Source organism: Apteryx mantelli, chromosome 5, assembly GCF_036417845.1.
Source record: "Apteryx mantelli isolate bAptMan1 chromosome 5, bAptMan1.hap1, whole genome shotgun sequence".
Classification (NCBI taxonomy): Eukaryota; Metazoa; Chordata; class Aves; order Apterygiformes; family Apterygidae; genus Apteryx; species Apteryx mantelli.
This window is the reverse complement of record NC_089982.1, coordinates 16,859,069-16,885,481: the sequence shown is the minus strand read 5'-3', so window position 1 is coordinate 16,885,481 and position 26,413 is coordinate 16,859,069. Positions and strand designations below refer to the sequence as shown.

The following is a 26,413-nucleotide window of genomic DNA, read 5'->3' as shown; positions in this document are numbered from 1 at the left end:
CATTGGCTGTAATCCATTTAGTTACTTAATTCTTCGATTTGGAAACATGCCTGGCTAAGAGTACACCATGCACAGAGCCAGAACGCAAGCTGCGTATATCCAGTGCATGTGCAGGAAGCACTCCTCCACAGCAGAATTGCATACCAGACAAAGCAGCTGGCTGAGAAAATTTAATGGAGCTTCTCTTCCAACACTTTTCCAACTCCCATGCCTCATAGTTAGCAGTGCTGCCTGACCCCATCTCTTCCTTCTGAATATGAACCTTGAGCACCTCTATCCCCCTTTCCTCCCACTCTGCCTTTCAGAGCTAGGGACTGCTTGCAACAGCAGAGTCAAAACATTGCCAAAATTCTCCCTCAGGAGTCTCTGCTTCTGAAAACTCCTAGCTGTCATAAATTAATTTCAGTCTTCTACAGGGGAAGAAAAGTCTGCTTGCGACATCCAAGTCATAAGCAAGAAGTTACTGATTGCATGTGTACACGGTATCTGTTACACAGAGAACATTTATAGAACAGGACCACAGAAACAGCCACATTATCTATTTTACAAAAGCTTCCAGAGAAAATGCTCCTGTGGAAATCCTTGGATATCTTCTTTTACATTTCATTTGTATGTAACATATTTTCTTCCCTGTAGAACAGGCAGCAGAATCCCTTTGCCATGCCTACTACGAAAGGCACAGCCTGGCAGCCCCGAGGGGAAACACAGGGCTTTATGCTCCAAGTGAGGGAAAACATCTCCTAGAGACAGAAGAATTCCCTTGTTTACCCAGCACCATTACCAGGCAGCAATAACAACATTAGTATGGAAACTGAGGCAAACAACATCCAAATTATTGTTATTATATTGTGCATGGATGGCTCACAATGCAGCTTCTGTCAGGGCTGCAGATAAGGCTCTAACTGGAACTGGTCTATCCCCAGCTCCTCCACAGTCTTCTGTGACTAAACCTCTAAGCCCAAACTGTCCAGAGGAATGAGATGCGCTGTGGCAGAAAGGCACCACAGGACCACAAAGATGCCTTTACAGAAGCTTTAAAATATCTTCAAGGTGCTGAGGATTTCCTTCTCAGTGAGGGTGCTCTGTGCCACTTTCTTTCACCTCAGACCCACTGCCTGGTTCAAGTCCCAACCTAATCGAGATCAGCCGCAGGACTATGATGCATATGTCCACACTGCAGGCTTCACAACAGCACATAAATGTGAGATCCAGGTGCTAACTGATCTTTAAGAGACAGACTCATTCCTGTGTTTTACTTCACCCTTCATTTCTCTTATGCTAAAAAGCAGCAAAAATTATAGCATTGTACTAATCCAGCAGAAAATCTAATGAGATTAAGGACAGCAAATCTTTTCAAATCTAAGAAATATCAATTTCACATTAGTTTTTACTTAGGCACCTTGGCACCTAGTATTTGAAGTGAACTCAAGGGAAAAAAATAGAAACTCACACTGAAAATACATTTTGCAATTACTCTGGAAGTACTATGAACCACAACGTTTTAATGAAGCTTTATTCTTTTCCTGTAGTGCCTGATTCCAGTCTTAGATATATTACTGTAAGTTGGGAGTAATTTCAGTGAAGGCATTACTGTTGTACCATTATCAGTCTAGCGTGAGATCAGACTGTGGCCAACAGTCATTGATACCATAACACCTTTTTATATGCTTTCAGCAAAGCATGAAGGTGCATATTGTAGAAAGCATCCAATTAAAGCTAATATGATAAATACATAGCATACAGAAAGCACACAAAGCAGCTCATTCAGCTAGGTTAGTCATTATGCAAAGCAACAGAACAAGATGCATTTTTCAGTAATTTATTTCTTGCACAGACAAGTTAGCTTCAGTTTTCAGTTATCTGAGACATAGCTAACAGGATGAACAATGAATAAAGAAGTTCTGGATAACTATGTTCAAGGATGATGAATTCAAACTGGAAGAGATGCAAAGGGAGGCTACTAAAAGGACCAAGGGAAAAGATAGCCTACAGTGATAAAAGAAACTGTAAGTGCATGGCTCATCTAGCCTAACGAAGTGGAGGGTGAAAAGATACGTCTGTCTTCCATAAATATATTAACAGTACAAACACTAGACAAGGTAAGAACATTCGGAGGTAACTGGCATTGTTTGCATACGAACAAGTGAGGAAGAGTAGCCTAGAAATTAAAAGATGACTAATCAGACCAAAGTTTTGTAAGTGATCTTAATGGCTGTAAAAAAATTATTTTTAAAACAAAATTTGACAGGTTTGTGGTAAGGGCTACACAATACAGTTTCTACAGTAGCAAAAGATTAGACTCAGACTTATTGCAATTGCATCTTGCACTCATATAAAACATTTCATATAAGAAATCCAGCCAGCCCCCAGAAGCCCATCACTTGGTGCACAACACTCATCCAGAGATCTGCTGCTGTTCCAGGCACTGCCTCATTGCTCTGATCCTGCCTAAACAGCTTCACAGGATGACACATCCCTGGGGTACATGTGCCCCAGTGAAGGTCATCTCTGATTCCTGTGAGTTCAGGAAGGGAATATACTAAGGACACACTTATTTCTCCTTATTTCCTTTCCTTCCTTTTGTATTTACTGTGTGATTCAAGTTTTACAAAGCCTAAAATAAAGAGAAGCCTAACAACCACCTACATAATCAGCAGAAGCAATTTTTCCATCAACAACCATCTAAGCTGTGTATATGTGAATACACCCTTTGCATGTACACATTTAATGCAGATGGATTTCTCTAAAGGTGTCAGTTGCTCTATCTGGGAGAGCCCAGGCAACTTGTTAAATGAGCAATGCTTGTATGGAACAGAAGGAACAGAATTAAAAAGAATTAAGAGCAATCATTTGCTAACTTACTTAGTGGTACCAAGTTATTCTCACCAGAGTTTGTATTCAAAAATGCATTTGTTATGTGACCGATGTCTAAGCCAATGATCTGGATTTGGGTCTACAGCAAACAAGTCAAATTATAAGAGTTGAAATCTTGGCAATGTTTATACTTGAACTGGATTTCCTGCTCCAAAACTTAAGACTGCTTGGTTTGGATTTTTGTTACTGATTGTTACAGACAGTCAGAAATGAATTCTACTCATAGCCTGGATCATACAGTTTGAAGAACAGGATGGCACAGTGGGAACTGAATTCCTGGTCAGATCAGCACTCATTCCGAGCAATTCTCACCATGTGCTGGAAAAAAGTTTCTTTAAGGAAAACAATATCCTATGATGGTAAATATTTTCTTGCAGCATGGATAAAACATGGCACCATTGGGGGAATGGAAGGATGCTTTTATCATCATATATGAATTGCATGAAATGTATAAATAGTCACCAATTTCACTGGGAATTTACATGAACTTGATTCTTACAAGTACAATGAAACTATTCCCCATATATAATTACTCATAAGTATTTACCAGATTAGGACCTTGGCTAACAATTTTTTTTCAGAATTCTCCATTTCGTGTTTTGACATGTCCCTTAGAGGTATTCAATTATCTCCATCTTCATATTACTTGGAGGTAACAGTTCTTTTTCTCAGCTAAAGGGCCAGCATTTCAAAGAGGTGTCAGTAACAGCATTGCTAACAGCTTTAGGTTAGTACTAAACCAATAATACGAGCCTGAATTAGTCATTCTGTCGGGGTCTTATTTTGGTTTGCACAAACTGAAATGGGAGCCATACTCCAGAACAAACAAAACACTAATACGCTTTGAACATAATTAAAAAATTGCAATAAAGGCTGATTATCTCTTGAAAACATCCTTTGTAATAAACCTGCTGAGAGATTTTCTGCTCTGTAGGGTTTAATATGCACACAGGGTCTTTATTTTGCATTCATTTTTGTAAGAATTACAGGAACATACTTATTTCTGTTTTGGCTTTCTTCACATCCTTTTGGCTTTGCTTGCTAACACAATATTAAGACTTCTGTTTTATATCACAGTATCTGCTTTAACAAACATTTATTTCAATAGAAATACACATAATTTTTATCATCTTATCCTTGTTATCAACAGAATAGCATTCACTGCACCTCTTGCCAAACAGTATTTTGCTATTCAAATCTCTTCATTTGTAGTTCCTTTTCCTGCTTTGAGTAAACATTCATCCCCTTTAGAATCTAAGCCCTGAGGCTTATACATATGTACTTTATCTGTGTACACTTGGTGATAAGCACATGCTAATGTTTTAACTTTCAAATGCAAAACTTATTTTTCCATTACATTATATCTGTGCTTACTTTATTGAACCAGCTAATACTTTTATGTTCGCTTGTATACATTTCTGTGTTTCTCACAAACACTAATTCTCAAAGAAATCATGGGAATTTTTATAAAGCCCTAGATTATTAAAAAAACTGTCAGAAGAGAGAGTTGGGTTACAGTGCCACACTCCAGATTTCTCAGGAGAAATCTGTACTGAGAAACTCAGTTCAAATGGAGAAACCTGTAACTGGCATCTCACTTGCAAAAAATGGCCTTTTCTCTGTTCTGAAGGACTTAATAGTAATAATAATGTATCAACAGCACACTAGAACCTAGTCATGTGACAGCCTTATTCTAATATTTACAGTAGCAATTTCCAGAAATGTGCTTGAGATAGCGTCATTCCTCTTGCATTTCTCTGTGGTTTAAACTAGATGTTTTTGTTAGTAAAGTAATGCCACAAGCTATCACTGACTTAGGATGAGATCCAAAACAGGATACATGCGGATTTTAGATACCTGCATTTAAAAACAACATCCAAAAAAACCCTTTATTCCATAATAAAGGATTCCACAATATTCAGCAATAAAGATTGGAAGAGCAGGTACCTAACTTCAGTAAACCCTATTCCAGTTTTCACCTGACAGTTCCCAGGTTCCCACAGCTGACAGAACTACCCCAGCTCCACAAGCACCACCACTGACTCTGATAAAGTATTTCTCTACCAAGATGATGTTATTCACTAGTACCACACAATAACTGCCAGGCCTTGTCAAAGACCAGGAGCTCAACCCGCTGGGCACTCTAAATACAGAACAAAAATGGATGCCCTGCCCTATGGAGTTAACGGTGTAAAACAAGAGATGACAGATGAGCACAGTCAGGCAGGGGAACGACCAAGAAACAGCATTTAAAACAGCTTAGTATGGCAGGCAGCAGCAATGGTACCTTGACAACCAATATGTTGTTGAGATTTTGTAGGCCTCAGAGCAAAGGAAAGTTTTAGAAAGGAATTTCAAGGACCGCAAGGTAGCACTGCAGACATTGGCAAGGATCTACTGCAAAAGAGGCAATAAGTCAGAGAGGGGTCTGCCTGAGAAGCTGGCAGGCAGCTGGAATCAAGGACCAGACACAGGTAGGAGTTTGCTTTTTGGTACTGAACAAACGGCAAAGGAGTGTGAAGGGCCTTGAAAGCACAGGTAAATCACTTATGTTTAGTGCACTGAGAAAAAGAAATCAACAAGTGTGATGGAGAGAGAAAGAGATGATTCCGTCAAAGTAAAAGGATTATAAAATTATTTTTGCAGCAGCATTCTGAAAGGCTCCCAACGAGTCAGGTCACATTTGTCAATACTGAGATGGAAAGGCCATAAGGTTGTAAAAATACTCCTGGTGCTACCCACTCTCATTCTCTCTTTTTTGGTCTGTAACAAACTACTGTAGTTACATATCCTAGATGGTCTGGGAAGCATACAAACCATGGGATAGGTTTAACAAAGTTGTATACATGCATTAAATGTTAACATTTGAGAGTACATGCTTCCTAGTCTGAAGGCTGGCTCTGTTCAAGTCAATGAGAATTTTATGGAGTAAAACTGGATATATGGATATTTAAAATTGGATATTTAATCCAAAAGAAATAGTACAGGACAAATAAAGCAGGCATAAGTGTTGTGAAATACCACAGTTTTTACACAGGATACAGTATATCTCTGGCATAACTAAATACTGCGATGACATTTACTGGGATGCAATTTATGCCACTTTTCTCCAGAATAATGTAAAGCAATCCTTACTTATTGGTAAGCTTTCAGAATATGCTCTCAAATAGCTGAATTCCACTGGCTGGAAAGAAGGGAACGAGAGGGGAAAATCTCTTATGTCTTCAATCATATTTTCTTCAACCGTGAAAACAGAGAGATTTTCCTAATACTTGCTTTTCTGTCAAGTTACTGAGTTTTGATTTGAGATTCTCATCTCACAGACAGTATCTTGATCCACAGTCAAATTTCCTTTAGCGTTCATGTGACTGTAGCAGTAACAACTGATTAAGAGCTCAGTTATTTGACTGTGTAACAACGACGAGATTGCCCTCTCAATCTGAGCGTGTTTTGTCTTTCAGAAAGCTGCCTTTGAAAGCACTACAGTAGGCTGGGGAACATTTGTGATTGCTGGAGTGGCTGTTGGTGAGCAGTCGCTCCCCGGCTCCCCGCCACCTTCTTTGGAGGTCAGTTTTCCCACACAGCTTAGGCAGAGTCAGAGTCTCTCCCTATGAGTCTATCAGCGGTTAGCCGAGCACCACTTCCAGTGATATGCTGATAACAGATGGATTTCCTTAACTAACTTCCAACATCTTAGAGACTGTCCAAATACACATCATTGTATTCCTTAGGTTAAACATTAACTATAAGCACAAATTTTCATGAACTGAGTAAGCCTGCTCTTGAGGTTCACACACATTCAAAACTTAGAATCCATTGGGCCGATACTGGTAAAGGAGCATATGTAAAGAGATCCAAGAGAGTATACAATACCCAACGGCTTCTGGGTATCGGACTGCATCTTCCACTCATTACAAAATATGCTTTTGTTTATTTAAATGTTTTGTTGGCAATGTATAAAGGGATGCAGTATAACTGGCACTGACTTCTAATGATTCTAAGATCTTACTATGATGAGTCCCAAAACTGATTTTTTTTTCCAGGAACCTCAGAAATTAAACTTCTGACTCGAAAATGTGCAAATCTTCTACTAAAAAATGAAAGTAACAAAATGACACATGCTTCAGGAATAAATCTAATTCTACATAATCTTCAGTATCTAGGAGAAGGAAACACAGAAAACAATTTGAAAAGACGTAAAAGAAAACGCAGATGCAAAAAAGAATATTTTAAATAGTCCTTCATGACAGTATCTCAGCAGAGTTAGGATACTTGGTAAAGGTTTGAAATTTCTGGAAGTGATTATCAGAATAAGATCATTATAAGGCTCTATCATTTGCCTCCCAGTTACTCAATATATTGGATACAGAAAAATGTGATAATGCATTTAGACTTGAAATTTATTAAAAGAATCATAAACTTGAACACAACAACAATAAAGAGATTTTTTTTCAGTGTAACTGGATGTGTAACAGCATTTAATGTCCTAAATATCCTTTTCACAGAATATTACTGAAGTCATTTGGGCTCACATCTTATTGAGCAAGAACTACACAAGCTAATATTTAAAAAGAAAATATACATACTTCTATGACTTTGCCCATTCCTTACAAATCAGCAATTTGTGGAGTAACATTTGACTGCTAACAGAACAGTTAAGGTTTAATGACCAAACACTTCTATTTAGCCAAAACTCTTAGCAAGGACAACCAAAAAACCCACCAGAACGGATTTGCCATTCAACTAGTAATACTTCTGTTCAGCAAAGCATACTTCTGTTCATCGAAACCAGATTGTTAGAGCACATTTTATACAGTGTTCAGGGTATTCGGGGTATAGTATTTACTGTATCAGTGTATCAGTGCTCAGTGTGGAGCTTATATTTAACCTGAACAGATACAGAATGTTCAGCAGCAATTATGCACTTGACAAACGTTATAGTTCAGTGAATTTCCTGTACCCAAGAAACATTCATCAATCACACTTAAACTTAGTTTTTGTGAAATACGTATATGGCTGATAAGCCAGAAAAAGCATCAGTAAATAATGTGTGACCACTGGCTTGAAACTTAAAATAAGAAAGCAAGTGTCTAATCTTGGATCAAACTGATCTTTCTTGCAAACTATTAATTAATTTTAGTTTGTTCACTGTTAACTCAACTTGGTTTTATGGACTTTGTTGCAGGTTAAAAGAGTGTACCGAAGCTGGTGTCTGATTATATGGCAAAGAAATTTGATTTGGATGCCTTGGTGTCACATACTCTGCCATTTGAGAAAATCAGTGATGCTTTTGACCCTACGATTGCAGGAAAGAGGTAAATTATCAATAAATAAAATCTGCTTATGCTGTTGATGAAGCATTTTTTAATTATATAAGCTGAACATTTTGTTATCCTATCCTATGAATATATCAGTTTGAACTCATTTAAAAAGGAAAAGAAAAAAGAAACATCTTCAACTGTTCCAAGAAAATCTCATTCCTGACATTAATTCATATCTAAACAGGAAAATTAACACACCACCAAGGAGGCTGTGCATTTCCACAGCTTTAGATACTCTGCGCTGACTATGAAGAAATCTAATGCACACCAGAATTGTTACACTTTCAAACTAAAGTATGCACCTGGGCACACAGGGAACAGTAAGCAAACCTGAACAAGGAGTCAGCCTGCAGAAGCTAAAACTTTGTCATCTCATACCCCAGCTGACTACAGTAGCTTCTGGCAAACTTCTACCTTTCTGGAAAAGTTTTATCGCTGAACTATATAACCATTATATATTGACAGGATAGAGTAATAAAATTTTCAGCTTATATATTATAAAATACGTAAAAATGAAGGAGAGAGAAGAAGCCTGGGGTGGGGGGAGTCATTTAATAGGCCACAGAGGTCTCTTTTTTGGAAGTTGTTTGAAAATATTTTGTCTTCACAAATGCTTTGGGGATATTCTCTTTTACTGAAACTTTATTTGTGTGAGAGCAAAGTGCAAGTGATCCCATCCAAGCGAAGACAACTTCCCCAGATTCCTCTTCAGTGTGATGACAATTCTAATGGTGATACTAAAAAGCTATTGAGTCAAACATTTAAGCTATGGCTTTGACAGCCTGCCACACAAAAGTAAGGCTGCTAAGCTGATGAACAGCTCAGTAATAGGACTGCCTGAAGCTTTAATGCAACAGGAAAAATCTGACGATAACTAGTGGATATGATCCATATCCAAGTTCCATATACAAATGCTTTGTTTGTGGATTGGGTTTTTTTCTTTAAAAACAAACAAACAAACAAACAAACAAACAGTTTAAAACAAACTGGTTGATTTTCTTTGTTACAGCAATCAAACAATCGTGGTTTTCTAAGGATTGAGCAGAAATTTTTGAAGACTCTCACTTGAACTTAAGATTTATTTTCGGCATGCCTTTATTCAATAAATTGATAATTCTCTCAATAGATATTTAAGGGAGTGCAGCTCATGCAAATATGGAATGGTTAGAAGTGAAAGGTCATAATGGACAGTAGCTAGTATTACATTATTTAAAGTACATTATATAAATCAGCATGTAACTGTTTTTTGTTATCATGTAAGTAACATTTATACAGGCATACATGGATGTGGTTTAATTTATGCTAATGATCTTTTGCAAATACTGTTGCACTTTTTGATATATATTCAGCACCAAGTCATTACAGCACAACTGTGCAAAACCTTCCCCAGAAAAGAGGACTGTCAATTTGAGCAGACCAGTCTGCTAAACAGACACTTCATAGGGAGCAGAACTTTGGACCCATAAGACTAATGCCTTTTCACCTCTTTTGAGCAACTCTTACCCCAGCCTACAGCCAACACACCTCCTTTGAACTTACTGTGACCCCCTCAGCAGGATCACCAATTACACAGCACATCATGAACACACTAAGAGTCACCAGTGGTTAACAATCTTGTCTGCCCATTTGCAGTAACTTCTGCACATAGAAGTTACTTTGCCCTGCTCTAAAAGTTTACCGTAATTCTCTTAATTACTTTCTAAGTAAAAAAGAATAAGATTACAGATAATGAGGTGACACCAAAATAATTTGTTTCCCACTGTAAGCAAGTTCTATACTTCCCCACCTAGAAAACACTAGAAGTTCCTCCCACAAAGTGTACGTGTCCCAAATCCTGCAAATATGTATGTACAGCCTTAATTTTATATTAGTTAGTGGTCTCAGAAAAGTAGTCAGATAACTCTGTAGTAAATATAGACACAGAAATAGATTTGTGGACCAAATAATTATACATTAATACCATACTAATGTCTTATAAACAAACCACTTCCTCCATCTGTGTCACCATGTATTACTTCCAAGTTTTGCTAATTTGACTGATTTATTTTTGATTTAAGAAAAAAATCTAAACCATGATTAAACAAAATTTGATTGTTACAAAATAACTCTGCCTTAAGTCAATTATAACATGCACTTTACCAGTTACTTTAAACTTCCATTTGACAAATTGTGTAAGTACATCTGATTACAGTGAAGTTACAAGTTCTGTCATTATTGCAGTGCCACCCAGTGCTTATTTTTTACTGCTTTCTCTGTATACTGTTGATCAACTTTCTGAACATGCAAGAAGAATCGGATTTTTGCAAAGATCAAGCATTTGGTTCTAGCAGGCATCTCCAACAGGTTTACAGTGTGCAGAGTGATATGTGTGCACAGTTGCCAGCTTCACGGAAAATTCTGCAATCTTAGTTTCTATGGTCTGCTATCATCCACTACAAGGTGAGTTGCTAAAGAAGCTGTTCAGCTGCCCTTTCCTTTGAGCCACAAATGTGTTACTGCTAATTTTCCATCAACTTGGAGATTCTCCTGCCTTTTTGATACTGATCACTGACTAGGCAAGACTCTGAATTTCAGCAGATAATTACAAGGCTCCTCAATTTTTGTTTTGTTCCTAAAACCTCATCTCGTATGCCAAAGCTAAGGTACAGAAAACGCTCACTAAAACTACTGCCCTCTGGAGGTACATACCAAAAAGGAGTACTGCAGATCCCTGCAATAAAAAGCAATGTCACGCAGTATTGGATAAAAGCAAAGGTTGTAAAGCAGGGTTACATGGAAGACAAAGGATACTCACCTTCTACGTTTGAGCCCAATTCCTCTACCTGTTGCATGCGATAACCAGAACCCACCCATCCCACCTCCTGTTTTATCTATCCCCCTTATTTTGCCCAGGTGCAGCCTCAAAAGCAATCCAAAATATTTCCCTTACTATGTTTTTGTGCTTATTAAGAACACTATGAAAAGCCTTCAGGAGGTTTTGCACAAAAAAGGAAGTCAAATAATGATAAGATATGTCAGATCAGAAAAGTACTTCACAGTACTGCTCCAGAATTACAAACACTTCTTTTGGATCAAAGTCTTTCTAGTTTCTCCCACAGCCCATGATGAAGCCTTGGCTCAAAAAGGGATAAAGAACAAAAAAGCCTTAAATACTACTCCACACTGAAGTCTAAACAATAACATCTGCTGTAAACACAACTATGGTAGAAGGGCATCAACTGCACAGCAAATTTGCAGAAGGTAGAGTAGAATTTGACATACTGAACTTGGTCTGCAGCATTGTAATGCTGCTGGATAAGTAAACTTATCTTCAGTTTCCAAATTGGTCATGATCCCTTCCACACATGATACTACAATAGTAACGTCCCTCTAGCAGAATTTCCTCCATCCTTCGTAAATAGTTGTTTGGGGCTTTTCCCCGCCACTTGCCACACGGAACAGAGAACATCTTCCAAGGCTAGGCCTTCCAGCAAAAACACAATTTCCAGGCCTCTCTCCCACATGCTCACAGTGCTTCCAAGCCCTTCTCTTTTCTCAATCCAAACTGATATTACTGACTAGCACTTTATATTTGCTAAAACAACAGACCAAAACCAAGCCAATGTTAAAACCAGAGAGCACAGTAGCACCAGGAACCTTCACCTACAGAACTTTCCTATACAGAACTGAAGCACGCATGACAAAGCAATAGACAGTTCAATCAAAAGCACACTGTGGGAACTAGATTTACTTGCATGGTACAGAGAAGAGAAAGAAAAGTTGCAAAATCACTTACCATGTCCAGGGGTTTCCGGTAGTACAAAGCAACATTGGAGATAGCATGACAAAACTACAAGGGAAGAAAAAAAAATCCACATTAATCTCTGAAATTGAACAGTGAGTATTAAGGAGTTATGATTTATGTATTCATATTTTTGCCCACCAGAATCAGTGCCTGCAGTTTCTGGAACTTCACAGATATGGCCACTAACAAAGCAGAGTATCTGTGGAATTTAGCTAAGGATGAAAAGTTTGAAGGTCTTTTGGAAGCACTGACAAATCAGATGACCAAGAGCATGAAATTCAGAGGGGAGGCAGAGTTTAACCAAGGAAATGGACAAAGCCTACTTTGATTTGAACAACAGGGTTTTAACAGTGGCCAGTGAAAGCAAGAAGAAACACAAACAGCCCTTACTATAAGAGAGCCTCAAGAAGGCCGTGGGACAGACAGCCTGATCACATCCCCTTTCATTCCTTCTCAACATATTTCACCATATGTGAAACCTATACAGCACTCTCACTGCCCAAATTACCCTCCAGCTAGGTGTCAGCCTTCTTGAGCCTACAGATTTCCAAGTTTCTGATATTTTTACCCCCAAGTTGGTGCTGTTGTTTAACTATGGTATTTGCTGAGCTTCGTTAGCATGTCAGTGGAAAATAAAAATTCTGTGCCTTACTGAGGAAAACTTTGTAGCACCCTGCAGCTCCTCTGGCACAATCCAGCACCTCACATGTACAATCCTTACAGCCAACAGCAGAAGCGTTCACTTGATTTTGATGTCTGCAGATCCCACAAGAAGCCCTATCCATCCTGCCCTGGAGAAAAATGGTCCTTCAGAAAACAAAAGAAAAGTGTGGGCAGGTTAACAAGCCCAGCAGGGCCAAGATGGCAGCAACAGGACCCTGGCTTCAAAGATTGCCACAAGGTATCACAGCATCTCAACCCAAACTTCCATCTCACTGCTTTGACACTGTGAATCACTTCACCTGCATTGGAAAGGGGCTGCTTTCACTCAGCTCAAAGCCTGCCGCTGCCTAGTAGAAAAGCCTCCACCACTATGGCCTAGTTGTCCAAGTATAGACTCAGGTACAAAAGATCTACACTGGAGACGTGAGGGCAGCTACTGCCTCCAGGATTACTGCCAAATATCTCTACACTGGGTGCAAGAAGGTGACTCCTCTAAAAATGGAATATCTCTACATGCACACCACATCTTTAAGAGAGCAGGTGCAGAAGTGGTAAGTTAGCATCCCCTTACTGCTGTACGTTCAGGAAAAAAAGTTGATAATGTCATGCCTGCAGTATCAGGGGACTGGACCCCACCACACAGGACAACATACTTGTTCCTTTACAGGCAGAGTAACATAAATCTGTCTGCTAGACTGACGGGACTGTGTTGTGAGGTGATGACATAACGTAAAAAGCCACAAACCCAGCAACCTTGCAATGAAACACTGGGGAAGGTGTGAGAGAACAGCTAGACCCTCGCTCACACCGAGTACTAACACCAAGATTTGGAGGAAGAAAAGGGTTGTGCCATGGGACTGTGAAAAACAGAATTAGTGGCTTCCTAACCCGCCCCACAGCTTCTTAATAGCAGGTGTGACTGCAGCCTCCCACGGGCCACAGGGGGACCCGGGAGGGGCGCCAGCCCTCGCGGAGGCTCCCCAGCCCGCCTTACCTGGCCGCCCCACCGCCGCAGCCCGCCTCGCCCCGCCCCTCCGCCAACGGCCCTAACGGCCGCGCCGGCGCCGCGCGCATGCGCCGCACCAGCTCCGCCTTCCGCCGGGCAGCGGCGCGCCATGGCGAGCGGGGTGAGGCGGCGCGGCGCGAGCGTTCCGCGCACGGAGCGTTCCCCGGGGCGCGCGCGGGGTTCGCGCGCACGGAGCGTTCCCCGGGGCGCGCGGGGTTTGCGCGGGGGGGAGGGGGGGCGAGCCTTGCGCCCCGCCTCCTGCGGTCCCGGCTTTGGGGCCTGGGGGTGCGGGACGCTCGCCGCCTGCGCAGCGCGCTCGTCGCTGCCGGCTCTTCAGTACCGCGGTGCAAGCCTGCGGCGCTAAGGTGATTTGGGGTGCGCTGCTTCGTTTTGGCTCTTCTCATCTCCGCCCTCTGGGTATAGCGTATATGACAGAAATCAGTGCAGTTATTTCCAGGCGGGAAGTTCCTGCTGTGTTTGCAGGATTAGGAGCTAAAAATATGTGTGTTGCTGCATTGTGTGTTGTAATTAAGCTTTATGCACGTTCTTCTGCATTTCGGGATTCCCTTTGTGTGCTTAGTTTGTTAGTCGTGATGTTGGGAGAACGACCCGCAGAGCTTGAGCTGGGAAAAAGGAGAAAGGGGGCCTGTGTGGGGAGATGCTCCTTCCCCCTCGGGGCTGCTGGCAGCAGCCGGGCGGGACTGCCGTGGACACCCTTCGGAGCCTGGCAAGGCTGCGGCGCTGCTTTCAACGTGTCGCCGTCGTCCAACCTTATCTAATACCGCTCTAATTCCAGCGCAGCTGTCCAGTGTCCTGGGCCGCAGCAGGCCGGGTTGCCCGACTGTCCGGGCGCTGAGAGCCGCTCCAGGCTGACAGCTGTTTGAGGAGGACAGGGCTGCTTCTGTCCTCGCGCAGAGCTTGGTTTCATGTTGCGTGGGCTACAGCAACTCTACAGTTGCGTTTTCATGCTAATATATTTAATAAAGAAAATGAAGAACTGAACAAAGCCTTTCCATTTTTTTTGTTTCAGGATTCTCAGCAAAGCAACAACATAAAACTTAAAAAAGTTTTATGAACCTTTATGAACCTTTGGATATTCTGGTAGCCGCTTTGAATATCAAGGAGCCTTTATGGATATATTAACTGATTGTTACTTGAAAAGTCGGTTTAACAGAGTTTCTGAATCATGAGTTATTACTTTAGGATGTGCTTTAGGATGTGTAATATCAGTTTTAGGAAGATCTGAGACTATCCTATAAGAAGACTTTTCTTTTTCCCTTCTTTAATCCTTCATTTAAATTAACTTGTGTGAATTCAAATTTTGGGAACACCCAAATCTCCTTTGAGGAAGCAAGTGACTTTGTAAGGAGAGGAAGAGAGATGGGTTGAAAAACAGTGAATGATTTACAGAGTGAGGGCTCACCGTGTACTTTGTGCCTTGAATTTAGATTTCCTGGCAAATTCTTTGGTACATTTTGAGATTACAGCCAAATGCCCGTGCTGTGGCTCCACAGCTATTTTGTTATATTTGGTGCATTTCTATAATATTTATGTCGGTAATAAAAAGCAGGACAAGAGAAGTTCACAGTTGTAGGTTAAGGACATTTCTGTCCAACCTAGGCCTCTGCAGCCTGTAGGAATGGGTATCTGTTTTGTCTTGCTCCAGGCCACGGTTATAAAGCTTCAGGCCTTTTAAGGTTGGCTGTAATTATCTCAGCAAGTTTGAGCCAAGTTAAATATCTGTAGTTCTGCTATTTCAGGTACAGTGAGGGTGTTAACTGGTTCTGGCAAGGCCCAATTATGTTTACTGTAGGACAAAAGTACTACAGAAAATCATAAACTACTGTTATTTTATTGTATACATGCAGGTGATGAATCAGAGCTGGCAAGCTCAGCAAGCGGGTCCTGGCGCTGTTATTCCTTCCAGGCAAAGAAATTGCAAAAGGCTGCATGGCTGAATGTTTGGTTTGGGGAATTTGCATTAAATCCCATTTTGGTGATTCCACAGGAACATCACAGCCTGCTTGAACACACAAACACACGTGACACCTTTTGTCTTGGTAACATCATATTTTGTATTGGTATATAGCGCATGCTAGGAAATGCTTCATGCTTCCAAATGTCATAGCAGTGGCTTAGGCCTTCTTTGCATGGAAGAAATGCTAACAGTAATCCGTGCAGGCTCTGCGGAGGTGCTAGTGCACAGTAACTTGCTGGCAATAACCGTACAGCAGAGTCTCTCCAGTCCCTATCCATCACTGGAGGGCTCTGCATGTTAGCCACATGCACGCATTTCTCCTGGCAGAAATCCCGCCCAGCAGCTGTCCTGATAAGGACAAGCAGTTCACTCCTAACGTGGGTCTTGGACGATTAAGTGATCTCCACTTCGCTTTCTAGATTTCTTGAATGTGAACACCCTGTGCTCAAGCAACGCATCTCAAATGAATGCCAGTCTCTCCTTTTAAGCCACCACTTTTATTATCCAATCTATTACTATTGCTCATTTCACTGCAGTATTCAAGCATCTCCCGAGCACTCCTGGCTTTACTATGTTTTTGTTCAGTAAGAGAGTAACATTCAAGTCTCAGATCTTGGTTTGTTCATTCTTATTTAGCTTCCTGAAAGCAGATGTAGGGCCATTAAGCCTTTGCGCTGAAATTAGGAATTTCAAATCTGGGATTCTTTCCAAAAGCAATAGCCTTTCTCTTGCTTCCTCACTTGGTCGAACAAGAATTATTTTAAATGAACCATACAACAAATGTCCTCTTTCTTTTTTTGTTCTGTTTTAGGTTATTAAATGCAAGGCTGCTGTCACCTGGGAGGCAGGTAAACCACTCTCTATTGAAGAGGTGGAGGTTGCTCCACCAAAAGCTCATGAAGTTCGCATTAAGGTAACTAAATTAATTGTTAACTGCATGCATTGTATTTTGGGAGACTGAGTATTAAAGCTGAGTAGTTTGTTTACCGACCAAATTGTTAAATGGATGGCATTAGTTCTAGTGTCCTAGCTGGCTTTCCAGAGAAGAAAATTGTGGTATTTCGATCTTTTGTTTATGAAAAACATGTCTAAATTTTATTGGTCTCAGTCCACACTCTGGACTAAAGGTCTTGGCTAGTCCTGGGGATCAATTCTAGTTGTTACAGGCTAAGCGTCCAAAAAACATCTGAGATAGAAACATCTTTGATCCTGTTTGAAGGACTGCAGCTTGTCACCTTTTGCAGTTGTATAACACACTGGATTTTACTTCATTCAGGCCGTAAATTACTGATTGTTGAAGTGTGATTACTCTCTTGATTCTCCAAACCTAAGCTGCTGATTCAATCAGGACTTTTTAGTAGCCCTTATCTGCCAAAAAGTATATGTTAAGGTGAAATTTATCTCCATGGAAGGGTCTGTGCATGGTCTTTACATGCTGCTTAAGACTTAAACTGGATTTATGCAATACTGAGAGTTTGGTGTGGACTGTCTGGTAATTTTACCTTTGAGAGACTGACTAACTTCAAATCTGGGACACTGACCCGCTTTGAGATAATTTAGAGTGCTGATTTCTAGTGTCGTCTTCTCCCAATTTCAACATCACAATTTAGTCAATGGAAACGAGAAAAGATATACTACCATGACTTTCCTTTTTCAAAGTATGATATACCATGTACCTTGTCAGGAGTGAAAGTAAGCTGGCAGCATCGCAAAAGCTGCTGGGATTGGCAGACTTGTCCCAGCAGTAGTCCTGAATTACTGACCACAGGGAAATATTTAAATCCATGCTACTATTCCATTCTTCAAGACATCTCAGATTATATATTTCTTTATAGATAGTTGCCACTGCTGTCTGTCACACTGATGCCTATACTCTGAGTGGTGCTGATCCCGAGGGATGTTTCCCTGTGATCTTGGGTCATGAAGGAGCGGGGATTGTAGAGAGTGTTGGAGAAGGAGTAACGAAAGTAAAGCCAGGTAAGAAAACATCTTGCCCATCTTACTTTTGCCTGCAGTTTTCTCTTCTCTTTGAGATACAACACTCATCTATCTAATGTGCTCTTGACTGAATGTTTGAAAGATCCCAGCTTATAGAGTTCTTACTTGAAACTGGGTCAATATAATTTAAAAAAAATTTTTTTTTCAAATGATAATTGTTACTTGTTGTTTTATTTAAAGGGCTTAAGAGATGTTTAAACGTGTTTTTTTCACTATTGGTTTTGGGTCATTTTGTTTTGCAGTAACGTTCCTATTTGTTCTGGAATGTTTAATTTCTGATTGGCTGTCTGCTCAGACATGAGAAAAACAGCATTTTATCTAGCACGCTCTATAAACACTGCTGCTTTATTCTGTAAGCAGTTTTTAATACACAAACAAGGTTTTAAATGAACAGGCTCACATAAAAGCCATGAAAATCAAAGAATTCTGTGTTTTTCCTAGTGCCTCGCTTGATTCAATAACTAGCCGTGGATTTTTATTTTTTTTTCTAGGGGATACAGTTATACCTCTCTACATCCCCCAGTGTGGAGAGTGCAAGTTCTGTAAGAACCCTAAAACTAATCTGTGCCAGAAGATAAGGTTTGTATGATTTTTGTCTTGACACACAGCATAATATTTGTTCAACATGCACCTGATTTAGTTATCAAACGTAATTGATGGGAGTTGCCTCTGAAGAATAAATCTCTTGATGCATCATTTAATGACTTGGAAAGTGCATGCATTAGGGACTTATGCAGTATTTTCTATTCTCCTTAACATTTAGTTTCTTTTTTGACCTTACATAAATCTGATTTGTTTTCCTGTATTTGAAGGTGTGAGCTGCTAGCTTGCATCCACAGCTTTGGAAACACAAACACTCTTACTCCATATTTAATCCATACTTAAGGGAAATAGTTCAGGAAATTTAACTCGTGGAGTAAACACCAAAGCTATTATGTGGTACAGAATTGTATGGGAAGCCCTTTTTTCCTTCAGACCTGCTTCCCAGCTGAATTTCCAGCTAGGTCCAATAAGCAGTAAAGGTGGTGAAGAAGGGAAGGATGCTCTGTGTTTGGGACTGATATACCATAAATACTGTTTGATGGCTGGTCTAGCTTGGATGCATTGAGTGGATTTAAGTGGTAGTAAAAATGATGAATCTTGGTGGCTGGGGAGAATATCTGGCTGTAGTCACCATCTTCAGCCCACAGGAAGTTAGTTCGCCTTTTATAAACTAAGAGCTGCAGTTCATATGTTTCAGCCTTTAAAGTGACTGTGCTGCAACTTCATTTGGAAGTTCTTGGTTTAAACCCAGTTGTGCTGCCACTCTGCCAGCAAAGGGCCACAGGAATAATAGTAGCCACTATTTTTGGACACACTGTTTAAATTGCTGCTCAAAAATTAGCTTGATTTCATTGCAGATCCCACTTGGAAAAAAAGACCAAACACCCCCTCACCCACCAGTGACATTACTGACAGGTGCTGCTCAAGGGAACGGGAGTGAAGGAAGTGAAGAGACAGGAGTGTGATACTCTGGCACAAGCAGTTAGCATTGGTGGCTAACAGGGGCGGCATATTGATGGCTCCGATTCTTTCAGTGCTTCTGGGGGGGCACTACAGCACGAAGTCTGCACTGGTTTTCATAGCTGTGAATTATGCCCATAGCATCTAATTTCTGTAAACTCCTAGGTTCACTGGAATGTTTCAAAAATTAAGGTGCAGTTATGCAGCTGTACCTCTGGGTTGCTTAAAGGATACTTACTGTCTGGTGAGGATAGTCACTGCTTAGATTCTGACTTTAATTTCCTGTCTTTGCTTTAAGGGTCACTCAAGGGAAAGGACTCATGCCTGATGGTACCAGCAGATTCACCTGCAAAGGAAAGCAGATTTACCACTTCATGGGCACTAGCACCTTCTCGGAGTACACTGTGGTGGCTGATATCTCAGTAGCTAAGATAGATGCTGCAGCACCTCTTGATAAAGTGTGCCTGCTGGGCTGTGGCATCTCAACTGGCTATGGGGCTGTTGTTAACACTGCTAAGGTAAAGGCTGTGGTTGCCTCTTGCTTTTCCCTGTAATCAAACTGCTTAGCAACACTACACCTGAGCCAGAGGACGCAGACAGCTTAGGGACTAATTTAGAACCATAACTGTGAGGTACCAAATTTCTGCTGCTTTATTCTCTTTAACTGCTAAAGTTTAGCTAGGAATTTCTAGTCTCTCCATAAAGACCAGAACAGCTTAGAAGAACCTGATGCCTTGTAGAGGAAGTCCAGGCAGTGAAAAGATTCTGCATCCCATTTTGAAGATCAGAGTGAGACAGAGCTGGTAGATAAGTGTGCATGAGTCCAGGGCAGGTTATGGGAGTCAGATGCACAGTCATTTTGGAGTGTTTGGGGACTTAGAGTTGGGTACGCTGGTGTGTGCATGGGCAGAATTATGGCTGAGACATTGCAAAGCTGCTGTAAAAGCACTGAGTATTGAGTATTTCGTCCACATCTGCTTCCATTCCACTCTGTGTTGAATTACTCCACAGCAAACCCTCACCAGATTAGTTCTTCCCCATCTTTGGGCAAAAAGGAAGGCTTAGCACTTGAAGAACTTTTGGGATGAAATTTCTGCATAGTTCCCCTTATTTAAGTGATGAAGTCTTGTAGCTTTATGTATTTACTCACACATTTCCTCCATTACAGACTTAGTAACCTGTGTTTCACACTGACTTGGATGAGTTTTCTCTGTGTTGCTGATGCTCTTCTCTTACTCTTTCAGGTGGAACGTGGCTCTACATGTGCTGTCTTTGGTTTAGGAGGAGTTGGGCTGGCAGTTATTATGGGCTGCAAAGTAGCAGGAGCATCCCGGATCATTGGCATTGACATTAACAAGGATAAGTTTGCCAAAGCCAAAGAGTTTGGAGCTACTGAGTGCATTAACCCTCAAGACTTCAAGAAGCCCATTCAGGAGGTGCTGGCTGAGATGACCGATGGTGGGGTAGACTATTCATTTGAATGCATTGGTAATGTTGGAGTCATGGTGAGTGTTTGCATAGCTACCACTTAGAACTGGTTTAGCTAAATAGGAAAATTAGTTGCTTTCTTGTTACAGAAAACATGCCATGCTTTTTTTTTTTTTTTTGAAATAGTAATGATAACCACTATGACTAAAAAATGCCAATTTACAACTGCTCCTAATTATATAATGAAAGCAAGTGCCACTTAGATTGAAAATGGCTTTCTTATACTTCACAAACATTTTCCTTAATGGGAATTATTTAAAACCCTGAGTTTTCATATGTAGACAGTGGAAAAATTTACAAAAATCACATATAAAATATACTGTACAATGAATAATAAAATCTCAGCACCCAGCATCCCCTTCCTTCCCAAAATAATGAATTTAATCTTTAGAAATACAGAGAAATAAAGTATTGCTAAATGTAAAGTTAGGCTTTCAGGAAGGAAAACAGCATTCCTAAACTGTCAGTAACAAGGTCTACATTGCTTCTGATCTCTTTATTATGCTTTATCACAACTCCCCATGTGAGTTCAGAGTGACTTCTCTACTAGCCAGATGGGATATAAAAAGAGCAAAATGAATCTTTAATAGTATAGGGAGTCTGAACCAATGGAAAACTTAATGTAGTTTTCAGTGTATTTGTTGTTCCTTAAATGCTGTTGTGGTGATTCATTAACTGGAGGGGGGGGGTATAACCTGTACCAGTGCATAACTCACAGTGCATATGGGCAGCATAAACATTAGTGATAAATGCTCTGCTTTGTCCTATCCATCTGTGAAGAGGGCTGCCTTGGAAGCCTGCCACAAAGGCTGGGGAGTCAGCGTGATAGTCGGAGTCGCTGCTTCCGGTCAGGAGATCTCTACCCGGCCATTCCAACTAGTAACTGGGCGCACGTGGAAAGGCACCGCGTTTGGAGGTAACTTAGTTTTGGTATGATGTTACAGATAACTTAGTATGGCTTAAATGTGGGAGGAACATACTGCCTTGCTTTTGTTTGTGGAAGGAACTACTGGCAGGTTATTAAGAATGCTGTGTTGGCTTTTAAAATCGTATATTCCTACAGACAGGCTACAGATAAACATCTTGGTATCGTATCTCTCAAATTTCAAATGCAGAACATAGCCATACACTATTCAGTTGTAAAAAAAAGTGCTATGGAGTAGTTGCTTTATTACCAACTGAAAATTTGGGATATGCAGGAAAAGGACCTGATCTCTGGGGAGACTGAAACTTGCATAAACATGTTTTTCTTGTCACTAAGCAAACTGTGGGGCTCCATATGAGAAAGAAGTGCCACTTAGTCACTAAAGTGGAAACTTGTTGCTTTTTATTTTAAAGCTTCCTTTATAACAAGTTCACAATCAGCCTTTCCTGCTGCCAGACCAGAAGCAGGTAGAGACTTCTACAGCCAGCAGTAACTTGGGGAATTCAGTAACTGCTGAAGTTCATATAGGTATCCAGACTTCACACCATTCTTATGCTGCTGTTTTCCCTAGTACAAAGATCACATAGAGGGGCTGGTGGAGGTGCCTAGGGCATGCTTTCTGAGGCGAGGGCTGCTGTGTTCAACACTGAAATACTAGTGAAAGGTTAGTGCGCTAGTGTGTTTGGCTAACATGCGCTCTATTGCCAGATCTAGCCTGTCCTCCTACATTCCTTACTCACTGCCCTCCTAGAGCAGGAGGGACAAACATGTCACTGATTTCAGGCCTTCAGTTTCTCAGCATATCTGTCACATAAGTACCCCTGTGAGGGTTGTATGTTTCTCTTCGTCTCTTTGTTCTGAAGTGGGAGGACAGCGGAAAAACAAATGCACACTTGCTCTCTTTCAGGCTGGAAGAGCGTAGACAGCGTACCGAAACTGGTGACTGACTACATGTCCAAAAAGATCAAAGTTGATGAATTTGTGACTCACAATCTGCCTTTTGACAAAGTTAATGAAGCTTTTGAGCTGATGCATTCAGGAAAGAGGTAATGTTCATAATATTTAAAGGGTGTAGAAAAGGCTTCTTGATGGGACAGTGTCTAGGCACATGTTCCTTGGCCAGTGCCATGTTTTAAACAGGGAGGATAAGGGTTGACATACAGCATGTACATTCATTCTGAGATGAAACAAATGCTTTCTCAGGACTTCTAGGCATGTGCTGAAATCAGTCTATATAGTGGGTATGAGACATAGGCAGAGGGTTAAAAGCAAGCAACAGTGTGCAAGGGAAAGATGAAATTCTGTAAAACTGAAAAAGGAAAAGGGGGAAGAAGTTGTTTTTAGCCTTCAGCTTCCAAAACTGATTGCTAGAACATTCTTCCTTGGAAGAATAGATGTAAAGATATTAAAGGAGAGTTCCTATGAATTAAATCTAACACTTTTACAAAAGTCATTAAGCTGTTAGTCTATTTGAACCAAATAGTAGATTTTTAAACAACAATTATTGCCTTAGGACTAGGGTAGATCCACTATAAACCATCATTTGGAATGATCTTTTAATGTGCTTTATTTTAAAATACTATTTTTTTTCTTTAGTATGATGTGTGTAGAACGTTAACATGACAGGTTTGTACATCTTAGCATGGTCAGTTAGCTTTACAGGAATTTTTGCCAGGCAGTTTTGACTATTCATATTGCAGACTTGTACCATAGCTGTGATCTGTATTAAAAATTCCCAGTGAAGCTCTGACCCCACTGCAGAATGAAGCAACTCTATTTGCTAGTGAAAAATCTGCTGGATGCGTGAGCCTTGCTGCCCCTGAAAAGTGGTGAGCAGCAACTGGTGATCAACCTGCAACAGCAGCACAAAGCTCAGAGAAGGGTATATTCTTACTAGAGGATGTATTAGGCAGTCCTTGGGAAGCCCCCTGCAAATGTGGGCATGGATGCCCTTGAGGGAAGATAGGGACCAGCATGGGGATACAGTGGCAAAACTTGAAACTGCAGGTTAGAAATCTAAGGCACTGAACAGAACAGGGAAAGGAACAGTCGGTTTTAGCCTCAGATGTGTTAGACCTTGTCCTGCAGTGTATTTTCATGTGTGGGCTTGTGATAGAGGCCAGATCACTTAGTGCTCACCTCTTAAATGGGAGTTTTAACAAGATGCTCTTTAATTTGCTGAAAATTCAGACTCTTATGAAATAGCTATCAGTGCCTCTTAGAGTAGCAACCAGCTTATTAGCAGTGTAGGTCACATACTTTTTAAGAACATATATTGAGTGAAGGGAAGAATCAGCTGATAGATAAGAAGAAAAGTGGAGAGGAAACATTCAATTAGAAGAGACTCTCTTCCTGTGTATTTGCACTAATGCAGGCAATTCTGTTTATTCATATTTAGGCTTATCTACATACAGATAAACAAAGTTGCCTGCATTATCCTAAGAACTCATCTTCCTCATTGTATTTCACCTCAATCCATACTGATTTTGATTTAGTGTATGTCACTTTCTCAGAAATAGTTGACGCTCTCTGCTTTATCTGATTTTGGATAATTCAGGTGACAGTAATTACATTTGTACTTCTTACAACTGGAAACACTGCATCAACTATGCAAACTTCATCCAGCAGTTGATCTCTCTTCCCTGTTATGAACCTGTGCATAACTTCAGTGCTTTATTTCTAAGCATGTCCTATGATACTAATAATGAATGTTAAAATTCTCCAGGCAGCAGAAAGAGGAGGGAATGCCTATAATGTTAGTCTTTCTGATTAAGATTCTTGGCTAGCTACTGAAAACTGACACTGAAACCACTACTGAAACTTCCAATTTGAGTAACGGATAGTAACAGGCATTATTACCTATTTTTAGGCAGGATTTTTAATGAATATTTATTAATTATAAGCATAAGCCGAATTTCATTCTTATGGGAGATGAAAGTTAAGCGAAAGTATGCCTCAGCAACAAATGGGAAGGGGAGGGGACTAAGGTGGAGAAAATAAACTTATTATTGATAACACTTTTTTTTTTTCCTCTCCTTTCATTTTAAGCATTCGAAGTGTCCTAAAGCTTTAGAGCCAAACGTGGACCTTCCAGTTGGTCAGCAACATGGTAACTATCATTTACCCTCTGTCAGAAATTCCATTATAAATGGACCAGGTAAACGAAGATTCATAGGGACTAGGAAGACAAAGCATTTTAAGATGAGTATTCTGAATATTAAATAACCTGCTCTTTGACAAAACAATCAAAAAGTAACCACTAAGTAATATTACATAATTAATGCTGATCTTGAAACTCCTGTTTCTGTAGTTGTTCCTCAAATTTTGTTATGTACTTGTTCCTTAAATATAGTGCTTATCTCAACCTACTTAATAAAAGGTTATTTCTAAACACAGTGGGGGAATTCTTGAGCATTAAGACACTGATTGCTGACTATTACCGTTTTCCTCTAGTGCTTTTACAGTATGTGCACACATTATGGAGGAATAGCATTCTTCTGAGCCAATAGTGAACGATGTTGCGTGATTTGTTACACGAGGTAGTTTAATAAGCATTGCTTGGTTGGGAAGCAGCGTTGATGCACTATAACTGCAGTGAGAGAATGGCAAGAAAACAGCTGTCACACATATCAGGCTATTCCAAGAATGAAAAAGGATATACCATCCAGCTCTACCTTGAAGCCAACCAGTGGAACAGGCTGTGGTTGGATGTATGACCTAAATGTCCGGATGTACCCTGATGTTAGTTTGGGAAGTCTATATTCTGCTTAATTTCCTGTTTGGTTCATTACAGTAGCTGTAGGTAGGCTTGTTGTAAAAAAACAATGGCATAAAACTACTCCGCTGGCTTGCCCTAGCGTTCTCTCCAAGATGCAGTAGTACAGAGAAAGTTTTGCCATTTCCTTAAACTTACTGGCAGCTGAAGAAGCCTTGGCAGCCACTGCAAAACTTATCTCTATTTAGTGAGAACTATGATCATGCCACTGAAACAGAATGATGTTACCAGTAGAGCAGTAGTCTCCCCTTGAGGTGCACAGAGGAAGAACAGTAACGGGCATGGTGTGACAAAAGCTTCACTCTTGAAGTGTTATAATTTGAGACTGCAGTGTTTTTCCTAAGCCCCTGAGTTTTGTCACTACTTCCTTACTGTAATTGAAGTGACCTAACTAGGTAAGATTTTTTAGAACTGAAACATAGAAGCAGTGCAACATGTCCAAAAAAAAAAAAAAGAGGGGAAGGGCAGAAAACAGGCTGTGAAGCAGAGGCAGAAAGGCTCCCGAGTTAAAAGCAGTAAGAAATATATGCAAGTCAGTGGTTTTTGGTGTACCAAGGACACTGATCAAGAGAGGTTCCATGTTTCAAGCAAACACGATCATGCAAAAGCAACTGTTACAGTGAGCTCTCTGAATCCAAACACTAATCTTGTTAGTGGTGAGAGGCAATTTCTTCCAATAGTCATCTTACCCCATGATGCTGCTATACGACTGGGACAGCTTAGCCTATTCCATCTATCATTAGAAATATATCTTTAGAGCATTCTGAAAATAGATGAGATTTTGTCTGGCATGAAGTTAGAAATTCAGCAGAGTAAACAACAAAATCCAAATCATGTGAATGCCATAAGTCGTCAATTTTGAGTATCCAAAAGAAATACAAAGTGAACTTGTACCTGGAAAGTGAGCCATCTGAAACAGCAATGAAGTGATTCTCAGTACCTTGTAAGTCCAGAAACTCTGGTTGAACATTAGAGTGCAGTGAAAACCGCTCAATAACCAGTTCCAGCTATAGCACCCTGTAACTATAGGATGGAATCAATAATACATTAGTAGCTTTTAGCTCAACATCTCAGCAAAACTATGCCCTGACTGAATTT

The 26,413-nt window shown here is 40.4% G+C and overlaps 1 protein-coding gene and 1 long non-coding RNA gene across 5 annotated transcripts in view; one reads left to right on the top strand and one right to left on the bottom strand.

Moving 5' to 3' along the window:
• The window catches only part of LOC136992245 (uncharacterized), a 41,559-nt gene extending 28,849 nt beyond the window's left edge, over positions 1-12,710 (bottom strand). For 3 of the 4 annotated variants that reach the window (XR_010884337.1, XR_010884339.1, XR_010884335.1), the window contains exon 1: positions 11,971-12,069. This is a non-coding gene — a long non-coding RNA (uncharacterized lncRNA). Of the gene's footprint in view, positions 1-11,970; positions 12,070-12,631 lie in introns of those variants that run through there. The other variant, XR_010884336.1, reaches the window with a different exon arrangement.
• A 1,019-nt stretch (positions 12,711-13,729) lies between these two features.
• On the top strand, positions 13,730-24,931 carry LOC106491822 (alcohol dehydrogenase class-3). The gene is made up of 9 exons (XM_067297549.1): positions 13,730-13,769; positions 16,438-16,539; positions 17,462-17,603; positions 18,116-18,203; positions 19,426-19,645; positions 20,372-20,632; positions 21,396-21,531; positions 22,448-22,586; positions 24,589-24,931. The coding sequence occupies exons 1-9, from the start codon at positions 13,758-13,760 to the stop codon at positions 24,611-24,613; spliced, it is 1,125 nt and encodes a 374-aa protein (XP_067153650.1). The 5' UTR covers positions 13,730-13,757; the 3' UTR covers positions 24,614-24,931.
• The last annotated feature ends 1,482 nt before the right edge of the window (positions 24,932-26,413 follow it).